Below are 15,483 nucleotides of genomic sequence, written 5' to 3'. Positions count from 1 at the left end.
GCCCTCTTCTGGTGTGTCTGAAGACAGCTACAGTGTACTTACATATAAATAAATAAATCTTTAAAAAAGAAAGAAAGAAAGAAAGAAAGGAAGGAAGAAAGAAAGAAATCGGGCATTGCAGTTTACTGGATAAGAGTTAATAATCCCAGGTCAAGTTCAACAAAGTAAACTTAGAATTCTAATTACAGTCATGTACGACAGACTACATTACATTACATTTCGAGACAGAGTTTCTCTGTATAGCCCTGGGCTGTCCTGGAACTCACTCTGTAGACCAGGCTGGCCTCGAACTCAGAAATCCGCCTGCCTCTGCCTCTCAAGTGCTGGGATTAAAGGCATGCGCCACCACTGCCCGGCTTAAACGCACATTCTTCATTTGGTTAGGTCTCTATCTTTGAAGTACTCTCACACTTCACTTTACCCATGGGAAACCAAAGCTAGCAAACAGTCAATGCTCAGTAATATCCTGTGACTAGCCAGGTGTGGGGGCACATGCCTTAAATACAAGCCCTCAGAGGTAGGTAGATCTCTACTGGTTCAAGGCTAACCTAGTAAACACTTTGAGTTCCAGGCCAGTATAGACACCATAGGGATGCCTGTCTAAAATAGATATACACACACACACATCCTATGAATTGTGTTTATCAAACCTGTTATACACACTAAGCACGCCCCTTCTACTAATATTCCACATAAAGTCCTTCATTAAAATTTCACTACACTATGAGTAAAAAAAAAATTTTTTTTCTATTTTGGAAGAGACTGAGACTTAGAAAGATCAGTTAGATCACAAAGTTACTAGTAGTTTCTGTGAATTTGAAACTTATATGTGGCCCTCAAGTCTCTACCCCTCTCAGGATAGTACACTGCATCTGTCACCATCTGTTCTGAGGATTCGGCTGAAGGAGGGGGAGTGATTTACACCAGCCACAAGGAGTGCTTAGAGAAGACGCCTGGAAGGAAACCGGAAGGTCACACTGAGGTCACTTGAGTCCCACCTCCTCCCAGGTAGAGGATACAAAAGGAAGAGACTCTTGTCTTAAGCACAAGAGCCAATACATATAAATGTATAAATGTACTTATTTATAAATATATAAATATACTTAATTATAATAAAATATCTAAATATATTGACTTTATAATATATTTATAATTCAGTCCTTTGTAATCAATTTTAGCCATTCATCTTTAAAAAAAAAAAAAAAAAAGCTGCGCCAGGCAATGGTGGCACAGGCCTTTAACCCCCAGCACTTAGAAGGCAGAGGCAGGAGGATTTCTGAGTTCGAGCCCAGCCTGGTCTACAGAGTGAGTTCCAGGGCAGCCAGGGCTATACAGAGTAACCCTGTCTTGAAAAAAACAAAACAAAAAAAGCTGCATTAGAATGCTACTCCTATATAGCCACATTTCTCTAGCCCCCGGTCATCATTTCTTCCGTTGAGCATCAGATGAAATAGTGGCTTATTTGTGATTCAGGATGGCTACATTATCTATGGAGGATAAGCAGTGTTTGCTTTTAAACCCTGACAAGCTTCACACTCTGTCGAAGCCTCAGGAAAGAGACCAAGTCAGATCTCTGTCTATAACTCCCTCTGAGGCATAGGCCACGGACCAAGTCAGATCTGTCTATAACTCCCTCTGAGGCATAGGCCACGGAGAGAGCCTCAGACATAACGAGCCCCACTTTAATCGCAGGGATCTTTAGGGTCCCTTGGTGTAATCAGTTACTTTTGTTGTTCCTAGGCTGAAACACCCTGAGAAAAGCGACTGAAAGGAGGAAGGGCTTAGTTTTGCTTACAGTTCACAGGGATACCGTTCACCATAGCCGGAACGTAAGTCATTAGGGACGGGAGACTGCTGATCGCCTGTATCTACGGCCAGGAAGCAGAGGAAGACAACAGGAAGTGGGGCTAGGTCATAAAACCTCAAGGCCCACCCCAACTGATCTACTTCCTCCCACAAGGCCCCATCAACTGAAGGGTCAACAACCCTTCTAAAACAGCACCAAGGGGCAGCGGGGCGTCTAAGCTTTCCAACACTTGAGCCTATGGGGATATTTTACAGTAAGCCCACCTGGCTGGTGTAGTTGGTTTTATGAAAGCTGATCGTGTTTTGTATACGAAAGAATGAGTATTGTTTCATTCTTTTCGCTAAAACGCCTGCAAATCATGAAAGCAGGAAAAATGTTTGGCTTAAACTCGTCCCAGACTTGGCCTCTGTTTTCACTTAGAATCAGATAAAGCCACTTACTCAGGGATGATATTCTCTGTAAGATTTCCCTGTAAGCTCTTTAGAAGAAATGTACACGCATTCACACAAAAGAGGCAAACCATTCCCTCATCTCTTTCTGTCACTATCTTAGTTCCTGTACTTACTAAAAATATCAGGCCACTCAGGTAATTGATGGGTGTCTGGCTCCAATCAAGGCATTTTTGGAAAGGGCAGGGCAGGTGGTCAATTATCTTAACTCCCTTGCTGATGCCTCTCAACTGAGGGAGCTGTATTCCAAGCCACAAAACTGCTTATCAATCTCTTTTTAAAAGAATAGCAAAAAAGCATCCATTATCATGTGTTTATAAGGATTAAAAATAGTGAGCTGGGCTTGCTGCCTTATGCCCATAATCTCAGGATTTAAGAGTCGCAGGGTTAAAGTAGGACATCTGTTTTGAGTTTAAAGCCAGCCTACTACATAGTACATAGTACATACTACATACAAGTACTGCATAGTACAGTTTGCTCCTGACCAGCCTGGGCTACAGTGTGAAACCCTCTCAAAGAAAAAAAGAAAAAGAAAAAAAAAACCCACTAAGTTACACTGAACTAACAGTAACCTTTTGAGCCTGTTGTTAAACAAGTAATGTCATGTGTTTAAAAACAACTGTACTTACAGATAGCTAGAGATACTTTTTCCTACACACACACACACACACACACACACACACACACACACACGCAGAGAGAGAGAGAGAGAGAGAGAGAGAGAGAGAGAGAGATAGATTGATTCTGTGGTTCAATATAAGAACACACCCAGCTATTTAAAATTATTCAAAAATGTTCTTAGCAGAGAATCTGGCAATCAAGAGAAGAGATTTCTGCATACTTACTGTGTTTACAGCATTCTTGCATCTCATCCACACCCCACCCTCACCCCCACCACCGAAGTGTTGGTCTGGGTCAGTAATAGGTCACCAGCTGCCTGGGCCTTATTTATGAAGTAAGATCTCTTTCATTCTGCACTCAGTGTGGAATTCAATGCAGTTTTAAGGATCATGAAAGGCAGACACCTGTGTGCCATGCCCCACGGATAGGAGAGAAAGAGAACCACTCATCTCAGTACTTAAGCATGGAGGGTCCTCCTCCCCGACCCCAACAGCCGTTTAGTGTTTCTTTCTCAGTTTTCACTTTGTCTTGGTCCTCACTGCAATAAAGGAACTCGGGTTGTCGGCCACTGTTAACTATAACACGTTAACTGGGCAGCTGAGTCAGCACGCCGTGCCTGGCTTGTGTGTTCTCTCCCACCTCTGGTTTAACCTGCTGTGTTAGTAGAGCTCTGTTCCAATGACCTGCCAGGCTGCTTGGACCCGCTTCTTTACCAGTGGTTGCCAAAAGAGCCAAGGAAGTAATCTGTAGAGGGAAGCACACATACCTTTTAGGAGGATGAAAAGAAGGACAGGACGCAGGAAATAGACAGAAACTGTGTTCTTTTGTTTCCTTTGTTTTGCTAAGAAACCATAGAACCCTCAAGGGAAAAATTATAAATTCTCCCAAGTGTTCCTACAATTTAACACTTGTGTAATCAGGGCTCCAGAGGAGGAAAGGTGGGTGGGTGGTGGGTGGGAGGAGAACAAGATGTAAATGTCCCTTCCATCTCTCAGTGCAGGTCAGTTCTAAAGTCCTACAAGTGGAACAAGGATGTTACAGCATCTTCTCTCCCAACTTCCATTCAAAACACACAGGTCTTGGCTCTAGAGCCCCATCTTGCATCTTGGCTCCAAGTGTTTAATATTAACATCTAATTACTCTTTGGCTATTTTATACCTCTCTGTGTCTCTGTGTCTCTGTCTCTGTCTCTCTCTCTCAGTCTAAATACTGCAGTATGTACATATTTCTAATGAAAAAAATTGTCCCAAGAGAAAACTAACCCATGTTTACAACTGTGTCTAAGAAATCCATTAATCCCTACATTTCTACCCTCTAAACACTGTCTTCTGCCACCAGGATCTCAATATTATGTTGTGAGTCATTAAAACCACTTCCCTAGTAGCTTGAACCCAGCCCTGTTCATTTATGATAGGGTAAAAAAACACTATCTCATTCCTAATTACTTTTACTGCAAAGGAAAGAAAGCAAAAGTATTGGCTCCATGAGCTTGCCCTCATCTGGCAATGGTGTAAAGCCTTAAGCTGTTTCCAGAAGGAGCTGTATTTGACCTGAGCTTTATATTAAGACAGTGAGACACTCCCAAGAAACGTGAGCGTAATCAGAAGCACGTTCTACTTTGCGAGGTAAGGACTGATGAAACTAGATTTTTCCAGAGTCAGTTCTGCCCAGAAACCATGGCCTTTGGCTAAGTTTGGCTTCATTCTTGTGCAGTCAGCAGCAAGTCCACTTTGCTGATCTTACAAGGCGGCGCAAAATCGACAAGGGAAAATCAAAACGATTGGCTGAGCTCAAAAGCAGCGAAGTGCTTCAGACTGGGCAGACGAAACAATCCTAAAGGGAAAGAATGGTCGATGAGGAAAAGTACCAAACACAGAGTTTGATTAAAAGGTTAAGGTGTCCCAAACTACCACTGTACCACGGAACAGTAGCCCTTAGGCATGTGAAGTAACTATCCTGTATTTTTCTAAGCGTTTAAAGCATATTCTGACACGAATTTTAAAGCTGTCGACTCACAGAATGCCTTCACTAGCTCTGTATCTTGTTGTTATGATAAAATGCTCTACTTATTTTCCCATGGCTGTGATGAGATGCACTGACCTAAAACAACTTGGAGGGGGAAAGGGTTTCTTCGGCTTACATTTCCAGGTCGTGGTCCATCCGTGAGGGAAGCCAGAGCAGGAACTTGCAGAAATCTGCTTGCCACCTTAATCCTACTCCGTGGCTCATCACAGGCCCAAGCTTAACCAGCTTTCTTTTTTTTGTTGTTTTTTTTTGTTTGTTTGTTTGTTTTGTTTTTTGTTTTTTGAGACAGGTTTTTCTGTATAGCCCTGGCTGTCCTGGAACTCACTCTGTAGACCAGGCTGGCCTCGAACTCAGAAATCCACCTGCCTCTGCCTCCAAGTTCTGGGATTAAAGGCGTGAGCCACTACCTCCTGGCTTAATCAGCTTTCTTAAGTACCTCAGACCATAGGCTGAGAAACGAAAAGCATCATACACAGTGGCCTGTGCTCTCCTAAGCCAATTCTGACAATCAAGACAGCCACACACAAAGTCCACAAAGAAGTTTTGTGTTAAATGACAAATGGGGTCAAGGACGCATTAAAAGATGAGCATTACGTACCGCTGGTGGGAATATAAAGTGATGTAGGCACAACATAAGTCAATATGGAACCACCATATGTCTCAGTTATACCACAATTTGATATATCCCCCAAAGACTCAGTCAACGTACTGCAGAAATACTTACACGCTCATGTTTATACTACACTATCTGTAATAGCTAGGAAATAGAACCAGCTTAGATGTCCATCAGCATATGGAATCTTTTCTAGCCATAAAGAAAGAGGCAATCATGATGTTTGCTAGAAAATATATGGAAATGAAAATAATTATGCTAGGTGAAATAAGCCAGATTCAAAAGCTCATATAGAAGCTGGATTTCTCTCATACAGAGAGCTTGAATTTAAAAGGCTGTGTTGTGTGTGTGTGTGTGTGTGTGTGTGTGTGCGCGCGCGCGCGCTTAAACTAGAAGGGAGAACATGCAAGGAAAAGGGAAGATGGTAAGGGAAGAGAGGAAAGAGAGAGTAAGCATACAAGAACAGTGGGGTGTCCGGGTGGCAAAGGCTATCTCTCTTGTAGGGACAGGCTTTCAGTCAGAATCATTACTAGACACACAAAACTCACCAAGTCAGTGGCTTCCAGATTATTTTTTTTTCTTTTTGTTTTTTTCGATACAGGGTTTCTCTGGGTAGCCCTGGCTTTCCTGGAACTCACTCTGTAGACCAGGCTGGCCAGGAACTCAGAAATCTGCCTGCCTCTGCCTCCCAAGTGCTGGGGTTAAAGGCATGCGCCACCACTGCCTGGCGGCTTCCAGATTCTTGTCTCTTTAATTCCTAGACTGAGATTCAGAGAGCACAAAGGCTCTTTTGTGTAAAGATGTATTTTATTATTGGAAGTTTAAGAAAAAGAAAATGCAGAGCTCCCATCCAAAATCTGATAATTAAACCTATTATTTTATATACTAACTTAAACTATCAATAAATAAGTGCTGGTAAAGATGAAGAGAAAAAGGGAGGAAAAGCAAAACAAAAAACTTTTATGAACCATAAAGGTTCATAACTCCTCTAGGAGGTCCCAAGAAAACCACTAATGTAGAACAACATTTTCTTTTTCTTTTTTTTCTTTCTGTCTTTTTTTTTTTTTTTTTTTTTTTTTTTTTTTTTTTTTTTTTTTTTTTTTTTTGGTTTTTCTAGACAGAGTTTCTCTGTGTCAACATTTTCATTGTGTTGTTGAGAAAGGGATTCTTGGGCTGGGGGGATGGCTCAGTGGTTGAGAGTGCTGACTGTGCTCTTCCAAAAGTCCTGAGTTCAATTCCCAGAAACCACACGGTGGCTCACAAACATCTGTAATGGGGCCTGATGCCCTCTTCTGGTGTATCTGAAAGTAGTTACAATGTACTCACATACATAAAATAAATAAAATCTTTTTTTTAAAAAAAGAGAGGAATTCTTTGGACAAATATATTAAAGACAAAAATATATACAATGCAAAACAAAATTATGAGATGCTTTTAAAGAAAACCATCAAAAAGTCTACTTGAAACCCACCCATAAATTCAACGGTAATGCTTTTCAAAAATTTGACAGTGGACAATAAATTAGGGTTTATGATACACTAAGTCTCTTGATTTGCAATCTTGTTACCATTTAAATCCATTTTAGGGCGGGTATGTGGCTTATAGAAACTATATAAAACTCAGCATTCAAGCTTTCTTGAGTGACACAGCATGTCCCTAGGTTATATTTAGATATGAGATTTATTTATATCAGCAAAAATAGCCTTGGGCTGCTTTCTTCACAAACTATAATTTTTAAATGCAACTATAAGCCATTACTTGAAGTAACTGGATAGCATAAGATCAGAAGTCCCACAAAAATTGATCTAAATAATGTGTATCCACCAACCTATCTAAAGGCAGTTACATAAACTTTCTTTTTTTGTTGTTTTTTGTTTTTTGTTTTTCAAGACAGGGTTTCTCTGTGTAGCCCTGGCTGTCCTGGAACTCACTCTGGAGAACAGGCTGGCCTCAAACTCAGAAATCCGCCTGCCTCTGCCTCCCAAGGGCTGGGATTAAAGGCATAAACTTTCTTTTTAGGAGAGATACGTCCGTGGTTAAGAGTACTTGTTGCTTTTGCAGAGGACATGAGTTCGGTTCCCAGCATGCCTTGGTGGTTCGTAACCCTCTGTCACTCCAAATATTGTAGATCTGATGGCCTCTGATGGCCTCAGACACTGCATATATGTAGGTAAAACACTAGTACATATAAAAATAAAATAAATAACTCTAAAAACAAATAATTACTTTCAATACAAATACAAACCTAAAAACTATTCTTAGGAGATTTTCCTTTCTCAGACCATGTCAATATAAAGTCCTGCCTGTTATTTACAAGAGATTACAACTTGACATCATTTATTTCTTGCCAAGAGGAAATGTGTGAATTAAAAACCCACAGATGCAGCTTCTCAACCTACAATGCTATCGAATTCGCGTCTTGTTTTCTTTTGTTCCCGTGCTTTCTTTTGTTTTTCAAGACAGTTTCTCTGTGTATCCCTGGCTGTACTGGAACTCGCGGGTTAGACCAAGATTGTCTCAAGAAAGCAGAATAACTCCAAAGGTCGGTGGATTGGGCAGTAGGTAGAATGAGCCCTGAGGGGTGGAGAGATGGCTCAGCAGTTAAGAGCACTGACTGCTCTTCCGAAGGTCCTGAGTTCAAATCTCAGCAACCACATGGTGGCTAGCAACCATCTGTAATGAAATCTGACGCCGTCTACTGGGTGTCTTCATGACCCCTTTGTGCTATCAAAACCAGTACCACTTGGGTGACTCTTACACATTACCAAATCCTGCTGCAGCACAAGGTACAACATTGGCTATCTCTGGAACACAGCCTCTGTGCTTTCAGAAAACACTTCCCAGAAGATGTCACCTCAATGATGCTGGTCTCTTCTTAATCACCTCTAATCTCTTAGCTCCAGCTAACCAGCATCAATAGTCCCAGTAATGAAAAGTTTTCACTTTATTAGTTCTGGTATCTTGTTAATCACAGCTGATACTTCAGCTCCAGCTAACCAGAACCACAGAATCTTCACAATCAAAACAACATAGCCCTGATAAGAGTCTTATCTTCCCTCTGAAATTTCACAAGCCAGGCCTCCATCTCTGCACTGTTCTCAACATGTCCTTCCAAGCTCCCACAGAATATCCCATAGAGTTCTTAACAACCAGTGGTTCTTCTGGCTCAAAGTTCCAAAGTCCTTCCACAGTCCTCCCCAAAACATGGTCAGGTTGTCACAGGAATACCCCACTATGCTGGTACCAATTTGTCTTAGTCAGGGTTTCTATTCCTGCACAAATATCATGACCAAGAAGCAAGTTGGGGAGGAAAGAGTTTATTCAGCTTACATTTCCACATGGCTGTTGATCACCAGAGGAAGTCGGGACTGGAACTCAGGCAGGTCAGAAAGCAGGAGCTGATGCAGAGGCCATGGAAGGATGTTCCTTACTGGATTGCTTACAGTGTACTTACATCTAATAAATAAATCTTTAAAAAAAAAAATGAGCCCTGAATTCTGCTTCCCCTCCTCTACTAGCGCTGTCACATTAAACCTGTGGTTTCTCTAGTAATAAAGTCAGGGCATTTGTATTAACTTGGCTTGAAGATCTAGCTGCTGACTCTCAGTGCCAGATGGATGGATCTTCCTTTCCTTCGCTTTAGGATGCAAAGACTGGAAAGGCTAACAAACTGCATTTTGTCTTTTTCAATTCTGCCGGCAGAGGGCACCAGAGAGAGAGAGAGAGAGAGCGCGAGCGAGCGAGCGGGCTTGCTGGCTTCTTTCCATTTGCTTTTTGTTTCTATCTGCTCAGCCCCGTTTGCTTCGTTTGTTAGATTCCACTTCACAGGATTTTCCCTTAGCGTTTCACACTATTCTTACTCCCAGATGAGATATCAGCAACTGCTGACCACTCCTTTCTCAGAAATCTGAGCGCAGTTTCGGGGCCTACTCTTTGTTTTTGATTTTTCTAATTTGCCAGGACAGTGGAGCCAACCAATTCCCCCAATTGGCCACGGCTTCGGCCAATATGAGCCCTTGAGTAGCTGAGGTAGCCCAACTTCTCTCTTCCTGTGGCACTCTCACTGGGACAGCAAGCTGCTTGCATCTTGTAGCTCCTACCTTGGTGTCCTCTCACTCTGTCGGTCTTTGCCATTTCAGTTCTTCTTTACTAATTCCTTACACGTTGAGTTCTCTCAGTCAGAGAGCAGACCGGCGTCCGAGTTCCTAACCGGACCCCTACTGATGCAAGAGAGTATCAAGAAACGATTTTTTCATTTAGTCTGGACCCTTGCCTTAGTGTGGAAAAATAGCTCTGTTGCCTAATGTCATTATAAGGTGTCTAGATAGGAAGAGAAGATTTGGAGGTCATTGAGGATGGACCTTCACAATTTGCCTTGAATCCCACCATCCATTTCCTCCGTAACATACCAGTTTTAAGGGAAGCATCCCAATCATCACTCCTTAAGATTTACTACTGGGCTGGAGAGATGGCTCAGCCTTTAAAGGCTAGGCTCACAACCAGAAATATGAGATTAACAACTACCATATGAAAGGGTGGGAGTGTCAGAGCTTTGTTGATCCCTGTTAAGTGAAAGCCTCCTGATCAATAGAATGGAATCTGAGTAATTCCTCTGACCCTGGGTGGGGGCAAACCCCTGGAAACAGAAAAATTCACTTCTACAGTCTCTTAAGAGTTCATCTGATTTGGGCTGTCAGTCACCTGGCCAGGAAACCAGCCCTAAGGAAAGGTGATTTGTCGGGAGGGAGACCAGCTAAGGAGATTGGAAGATAATTAAACCTTTAGTAAGACAGTATACTTCTCATCCCTTCATTCTGTTGCTTGCAGATCTTTACTGCTAAGCCTGCCCACTTTTCTGAGTTCTTTTTTTGTTTTGTTTTGTTTTGTTTTCCGAGGCAGGGTTTCTCTGAGTAGCCCTAGCTGTCCTGGAACTCACTCTGTAGACTAGGTTGGCCTCGAACTCAGAATCCGCCTGCCTCTGCCTCCCAAGTGCTGGGATTAAAGGTGTGCGCCACCACTGCCCAGCCACTTTTCTGAGTTCTAACTCAGAAAGTACAACTTTTTATACCCACCCCATCTGCCTCTTTCTTCTACACCTGCCCAAATCCTGAGCATGCATGCCTTGGCCTCTAGGTGTCCTCAACCTCTCTCTAGAGACGCCTTCTTCTCCTCCCTCAATCACTGAATCTGCCTGTTTTCTTGCACCCTAACTGCTCCTTCACTGTTTGTATCCCTCACCAGCTACTGAGATTCATAGCCTGCTTGCCCTGATATTTCTCAATCAAAATACACTAAAATGATATCCACAAAAAAAAAAAAAAAAAGCTAGGCAGTGGTGGTGCACACCTTTAATCCCAGCACTTGGGAGGCAGAGGCATGCGGATTTCTGAGTTCGAGGCCAACCTGGGCTACAGAGTGAGTTCCAGGACAGCCAGGGCAATCCAGAAAAACCCTGAACCCTGTTTCAAAAAAACAAAAAAAAAAAAAAAAAAAAAGATACCCAAAATTCCTTCTGGGTCCCTTTCAATGAAACTCTGAATGCATAAAGGGAACCCCACATTCGACAGTAGCATCATTATCTTTACTCAATCAACCCTTGTGGTGGGTTACAGGGAGATGCAACCATCTGCGGCATTTGAGGGGTGTAGGTTTCAAGACCCTACAGACACCATGACACCCTTAAATCAATTGTGTGGGCTGACTGCAGCACTTTCATGTAAACTACATACCTCATTATTTAAATTATCTCTAGGTGTTGCTTATAAAATGGAATCTCTCAGAGTAAGACCCATCAGGGGTTGGGGAGCAGCAAATCCCAGTTTTATATAATATAAAGAGGCAAAGCCTGACCTCAGGACTCCCAATCATGAATTTTGTGCCTTCAAAAATGTGAACTAAATAAACCTCACTTTATACATGTAGCAACTTTTGGACATGTTGTAGCAACATAAGAGAACCAGGCAACTCTAATCTCAGGTTTAGTCTTCAAGCATCTGGTGCAACTATCCAGGGATAGTCTGGTAGCTTCAGTCAGGGCCCGAGGTCCAGTCCCAGCAACCTGAATCCCAAGCCAAGGGAGTGTCTCAGAGTTTGGGGCAAGATGGCCTCCAAAGCCAAGAACTTTGTGCCGAACTGGGGTAAAAGCCCAACAATCTGAGCCTACACATCAATCCCTTTTCAACACCAATTGTAGGCATCGGCAAGCAGAGCAGAGTCTAGAGGACGGAGAAACCTCTTTCCCTTCTGGTCTGGGAGCATTGAGGGTGTGTGCATTTCTTCAGCCATGCTGGGCTGACCATCAAGGAGCCGGATGGATGTCGTTTCAAGCTCTCCAACTACCTCAACATAGAGGCCATCAATTACATGGAAGCAGAGAGCAACTTCAGGATCAAGTCTGTGGCCTATGAGAGATACCATTCCAATGCAAATTGAATACACAGCCCTGTCAAGTCGCCAGTGTGAGAATTAGGACATTAGTTGAGAAGTGGAGAGGTTCTGAAACATAGAAGAATAAGGATTCCCCATTGAGCTGTGTCTTTTTTTTTTCTTTTCATGTTTCTGATATTTGTTTAACAAACCTAAACTTTAGATCTGTTTGTTAAAACAAATGAGCAGAATGTTAGTCTGATTTATTTCGTTTATTTATTTGTTTCTTTGGTTGTTTTTTGTTGTTGTTGTTGTTGTTGTTGTTGTTTTTGCTTTTCAAGACAGGGTTTCTCTATTTAGCCCTGGCTGTCTTGGAATTCACTCTGTAGACCAGGCTGGCCTCGAACTCAGAAATCTGCCTGCCTCTGCAGCCCAAGTGCTGGGATTAAAGGCATGCGCCACCACTGCCAGGCTGTTTGTTTGTCTTTAATCCACAAGGATGGGCACTGCTTAACAGGGATGTGCGTTTAAGTGTCAATAATCCTGTCCAGTGCATGCTCAGTGTATCCTGCAGGGAGAGCTTGATGAAGCTGTTGTGTTTTCTGCCAGTTACATCACTTGCCAGCTTCATTATGCCATGTGTAATTAGTTAGGTCATGACTTCCTTCTCTTGATTCCTTCCTAAAACAAATCTATTTTCTCTATGCTTTGGAGTCTGGCTGGTGTGGATGACGGAGACTATCAACCTATTGGAGAGACTAGAGCCGTCAGTTCTCCACTACAGAGCACTCCTAAGATGTCCTCCTGAGTGAAGCTTGAGATTTATCAGTATAATTATTCCTGCTCCTGAGAATCAGTGGGGTTATTAACACCTGTGTTTATCTCAAACGAGATAGGCTAAAATTAAGGGACCATTTTGGAATGATACTCTGATCGCTGCACGGGTAGACATCCCAGCATCCAGCAAATCCCACAGTTAAAGCCACCACTTCAGTCCTCAGGCCTGTACTGCTGAGCTCTCAGGCCTAAAACCCTCGTCTCTTCAAAATGGCCACTTTCTTCAGGCTCGAAGCAGACACGATAGATGCATCTCATTCTGCTCAGCTTTAAGTGTGTGAGAGGGGAAGGAGAGAACGAGAGGAAACCCTCATCTCCTGCTATCCCTTTCCCATAGAAATCAAGAGAATTCCAGTGAAGTTCAGCCCAAGGCAGGAAGGTCTCACACACACACACACACACACACACACACACACACACACACACACAAACTTAAAAACAAAACTTCTAAAAAGAAACCAAGTCCAAATAACTTTTATTCATCTACTTACGTTTTCTCCAAGAAGGAAGGTGGCAAAGGGACGGCGAGCCAGTGGAAGCTGCCAGGTGGATACCCAGCACAGAAGTTTTCATTTGCATCCGGTAAATAACATTAGTCACGGGAATGCACAGCCATATGCAGGGCGTTGTATAGTTACATCTTCTGGGTTTGTAAAGGGTGCCTTATCAGTTAGAGGGGTTAGCAATGTGCTCTTTAAGCTTTGCTACGGAGTAGAGGAAGTTGGCTCCTTAGCACAATGGCTTAATGTTGCTTTCACCACGTACAAGCACAAAGCCTTCTCCAGAAAACTTAGAGGCGTTTTAAGGAATGTGAGATGTTACAAATTCCAAATCAACATTTGAACGCGTAGTGACTGTTTATTTTGTAATCGTTTGGTGTTATTTTTGCATAATAATAGTATGACATGCATGATGCGATGGCAGAAAATGACCTAGTTTTCTTTCCATCCCATGTCTGTCCCTCTGGGCTGTTTACCAGTCCTGTTTTCCTCTTTGATTGTTCTTTCTGTCCCTGGAATACAGTCTTTCCCTTGTTACTGTGATTCCTCTCATTAACCAAGCCACCCAAAAACAAACTTCTAAACTTCTAGTCTTGTCTGGAAGTTTTAAGGACTTTTCATAGACAGTATATTCCTTAATCTTTACAATACTACTGTGAGGTAGATAGCAGATTTTTACCCTCATTCGGGAAAAACACCCACCAACAAAATGTAAAGAAAGAAGCGCTAGATGGCCGACTTAGTGTCTGAAGCACGGGGGATGTGCTCTGTGGTCTAAGCTAATTCCATGTGTCTCAGTGCCTCCGTGACTCTGTAAAGTCCATGGATCCCCATTGCAAGAAGGTTCAACATGGCCAAGTTGAATTTACTCTCCTGCTTACAAAATGATGAGAATTGTGCTGTGGTCTGACATTTGGTTTTCTTCGTGTAGAATTTTCCCTTAGCCCAGAAGATTAGTCTGCAACAGTTGGTGTCCTTGACCTCAGGCACTCTGAAAGACTTTCCCCCACAGGGGAATACACAGAGCACTCCCCCCACTGTCCCCCCCCCCCCAGCTTTCATCCCTTCAGGGAGATCCTGAGGGCATTTTGCAGATTCTACAATGTTTGTCCTTTTGTGACACCATTTGACAGTAACAGCCAAGTATGAGTTAATGGCGCAGCCACTAACTATGGAAGCCAGAACAGTGAGTAAACAAGATGATAAGACGCAAGAGGCATCCTCCACGGAGCCACAGATTATGTGTTTTTCCGAAGCCACTCAACCACCCTGGCAATTCTCTTCTTGTTTTTCAGATTCTTCGTCTTCATTGCCTGTAATTTGGCATGGGCCGCAGTCCTCTTGTGCTCCTTCAATACAGTGTTGAGGAACTGCTGCAACTAGGGGGACAGAGACAACTGATCAGGGCCACCAGACTTCTCGCTGGTGCAAACCAAAACAAGAGTTTACGGGAAATAGCAAAATCAGTTTGCAAAGAGGCATTGATGGTTACCAGGAACAGCTGTGCAGACCTCCACCATGGGTCCCTGTGGAGGCTGTGAGTGAGGCAATGTGATTATGACCATACCTTCCCAGAAGGGTGACATATCAGCTGGAAGGAATGTCCGTACAGTAAGAACTTGGTCTTACTAACTTCTCTATTTCCAAAGTACATCATAACACTCAACAAATAGTTGCTGAATGCATACTGGATATTGCAAAAGATTTGTGAACCGAGACATAGTGAGACCCTTCTGTATTTCAAAGGAACTTCCAGCTTACAGAGGGCCATACCAATGCTTCTTATATCTGTCTAGATGTTATTCTTCATTTCTGGATGTTTGAGTCAAATGGGCACTGTCTATAGATGCCGTGATCTTTTATTTATCAGAATAAATAAACGATTCAGAGAAATTTCAGGATAGAAAATTAATATGCGTTCTACTGGAGGACCCAGCTATACCACTCCTGGGCATATACCCAAAAGATACCGCAACATGTAATAAGGACACATGCTCCACCATGTTCATAGCAGCCTTATTTATAATAGCCAGAACCTGGAAACAACCCAGATGTCCCTCAACAGAGGAGTGGATACAGAAATTGTGGTACATCTACACAATGGAGTACTACTCAGCTATTAAAAACAATAAATTGATGAAATTCTTAGGTAAATGGATGGATTTGGAGAATAAAATCCTGAGTGAGGTAACCCAATCCACAAAAGAACAAACACGGTATGTACTCTCTGATAAGTGGTTATTAGCCCAGAAGTTTGGAATACAG

The 15,483-nt window shown here is 42.6% G+C and overlaps 1 protein-coding gene across 1 annotated transcript in view; it reads right to left on the bottom strand.

Annotated features, from left to right (window-relative positions):
- Window positions 1-13,176: 13,176 nt before the first annotated feature.
- Window positions 13,177-15,483, bottom strand: part of Lvrn (laeverin) — a 63,133-nt gene continuing 60,826 nt past the window's right edge. Inside the window, exon 20 of the mRNA XM_031365645.1 lies at window positions 13,177-14,597. Coding sequence (XP_031221505.1) covers window positions 14,457-14,597 — 141 coding nt within the window. The 3' untranslated portion in view covers window positions 13,177-14,456. The remainder of the gene's footprint in view (window positions 14,598-15,483) is intronic.

The sequence above is a fragment of the Mastomys coucha genome, unplaced genomic scaffold, assembly GCF_008632895.1.
Source record: "Mastomys coucha isolate ucsf_1 unplaced genomic scaffold, UCSF_Mcou_1 pScaffold13, whole genome shotgun sequence".
In the NCBI taxonomy this organism is placed as follows: Eukaryota; Metazoa; Chordata; class Mammalia; order Rodentia; family Muridae; genus Mastomys; species Mastomys coucha.
This window is presented reverse-complemented; position numbering and strand designations above follow the sequence as displayed.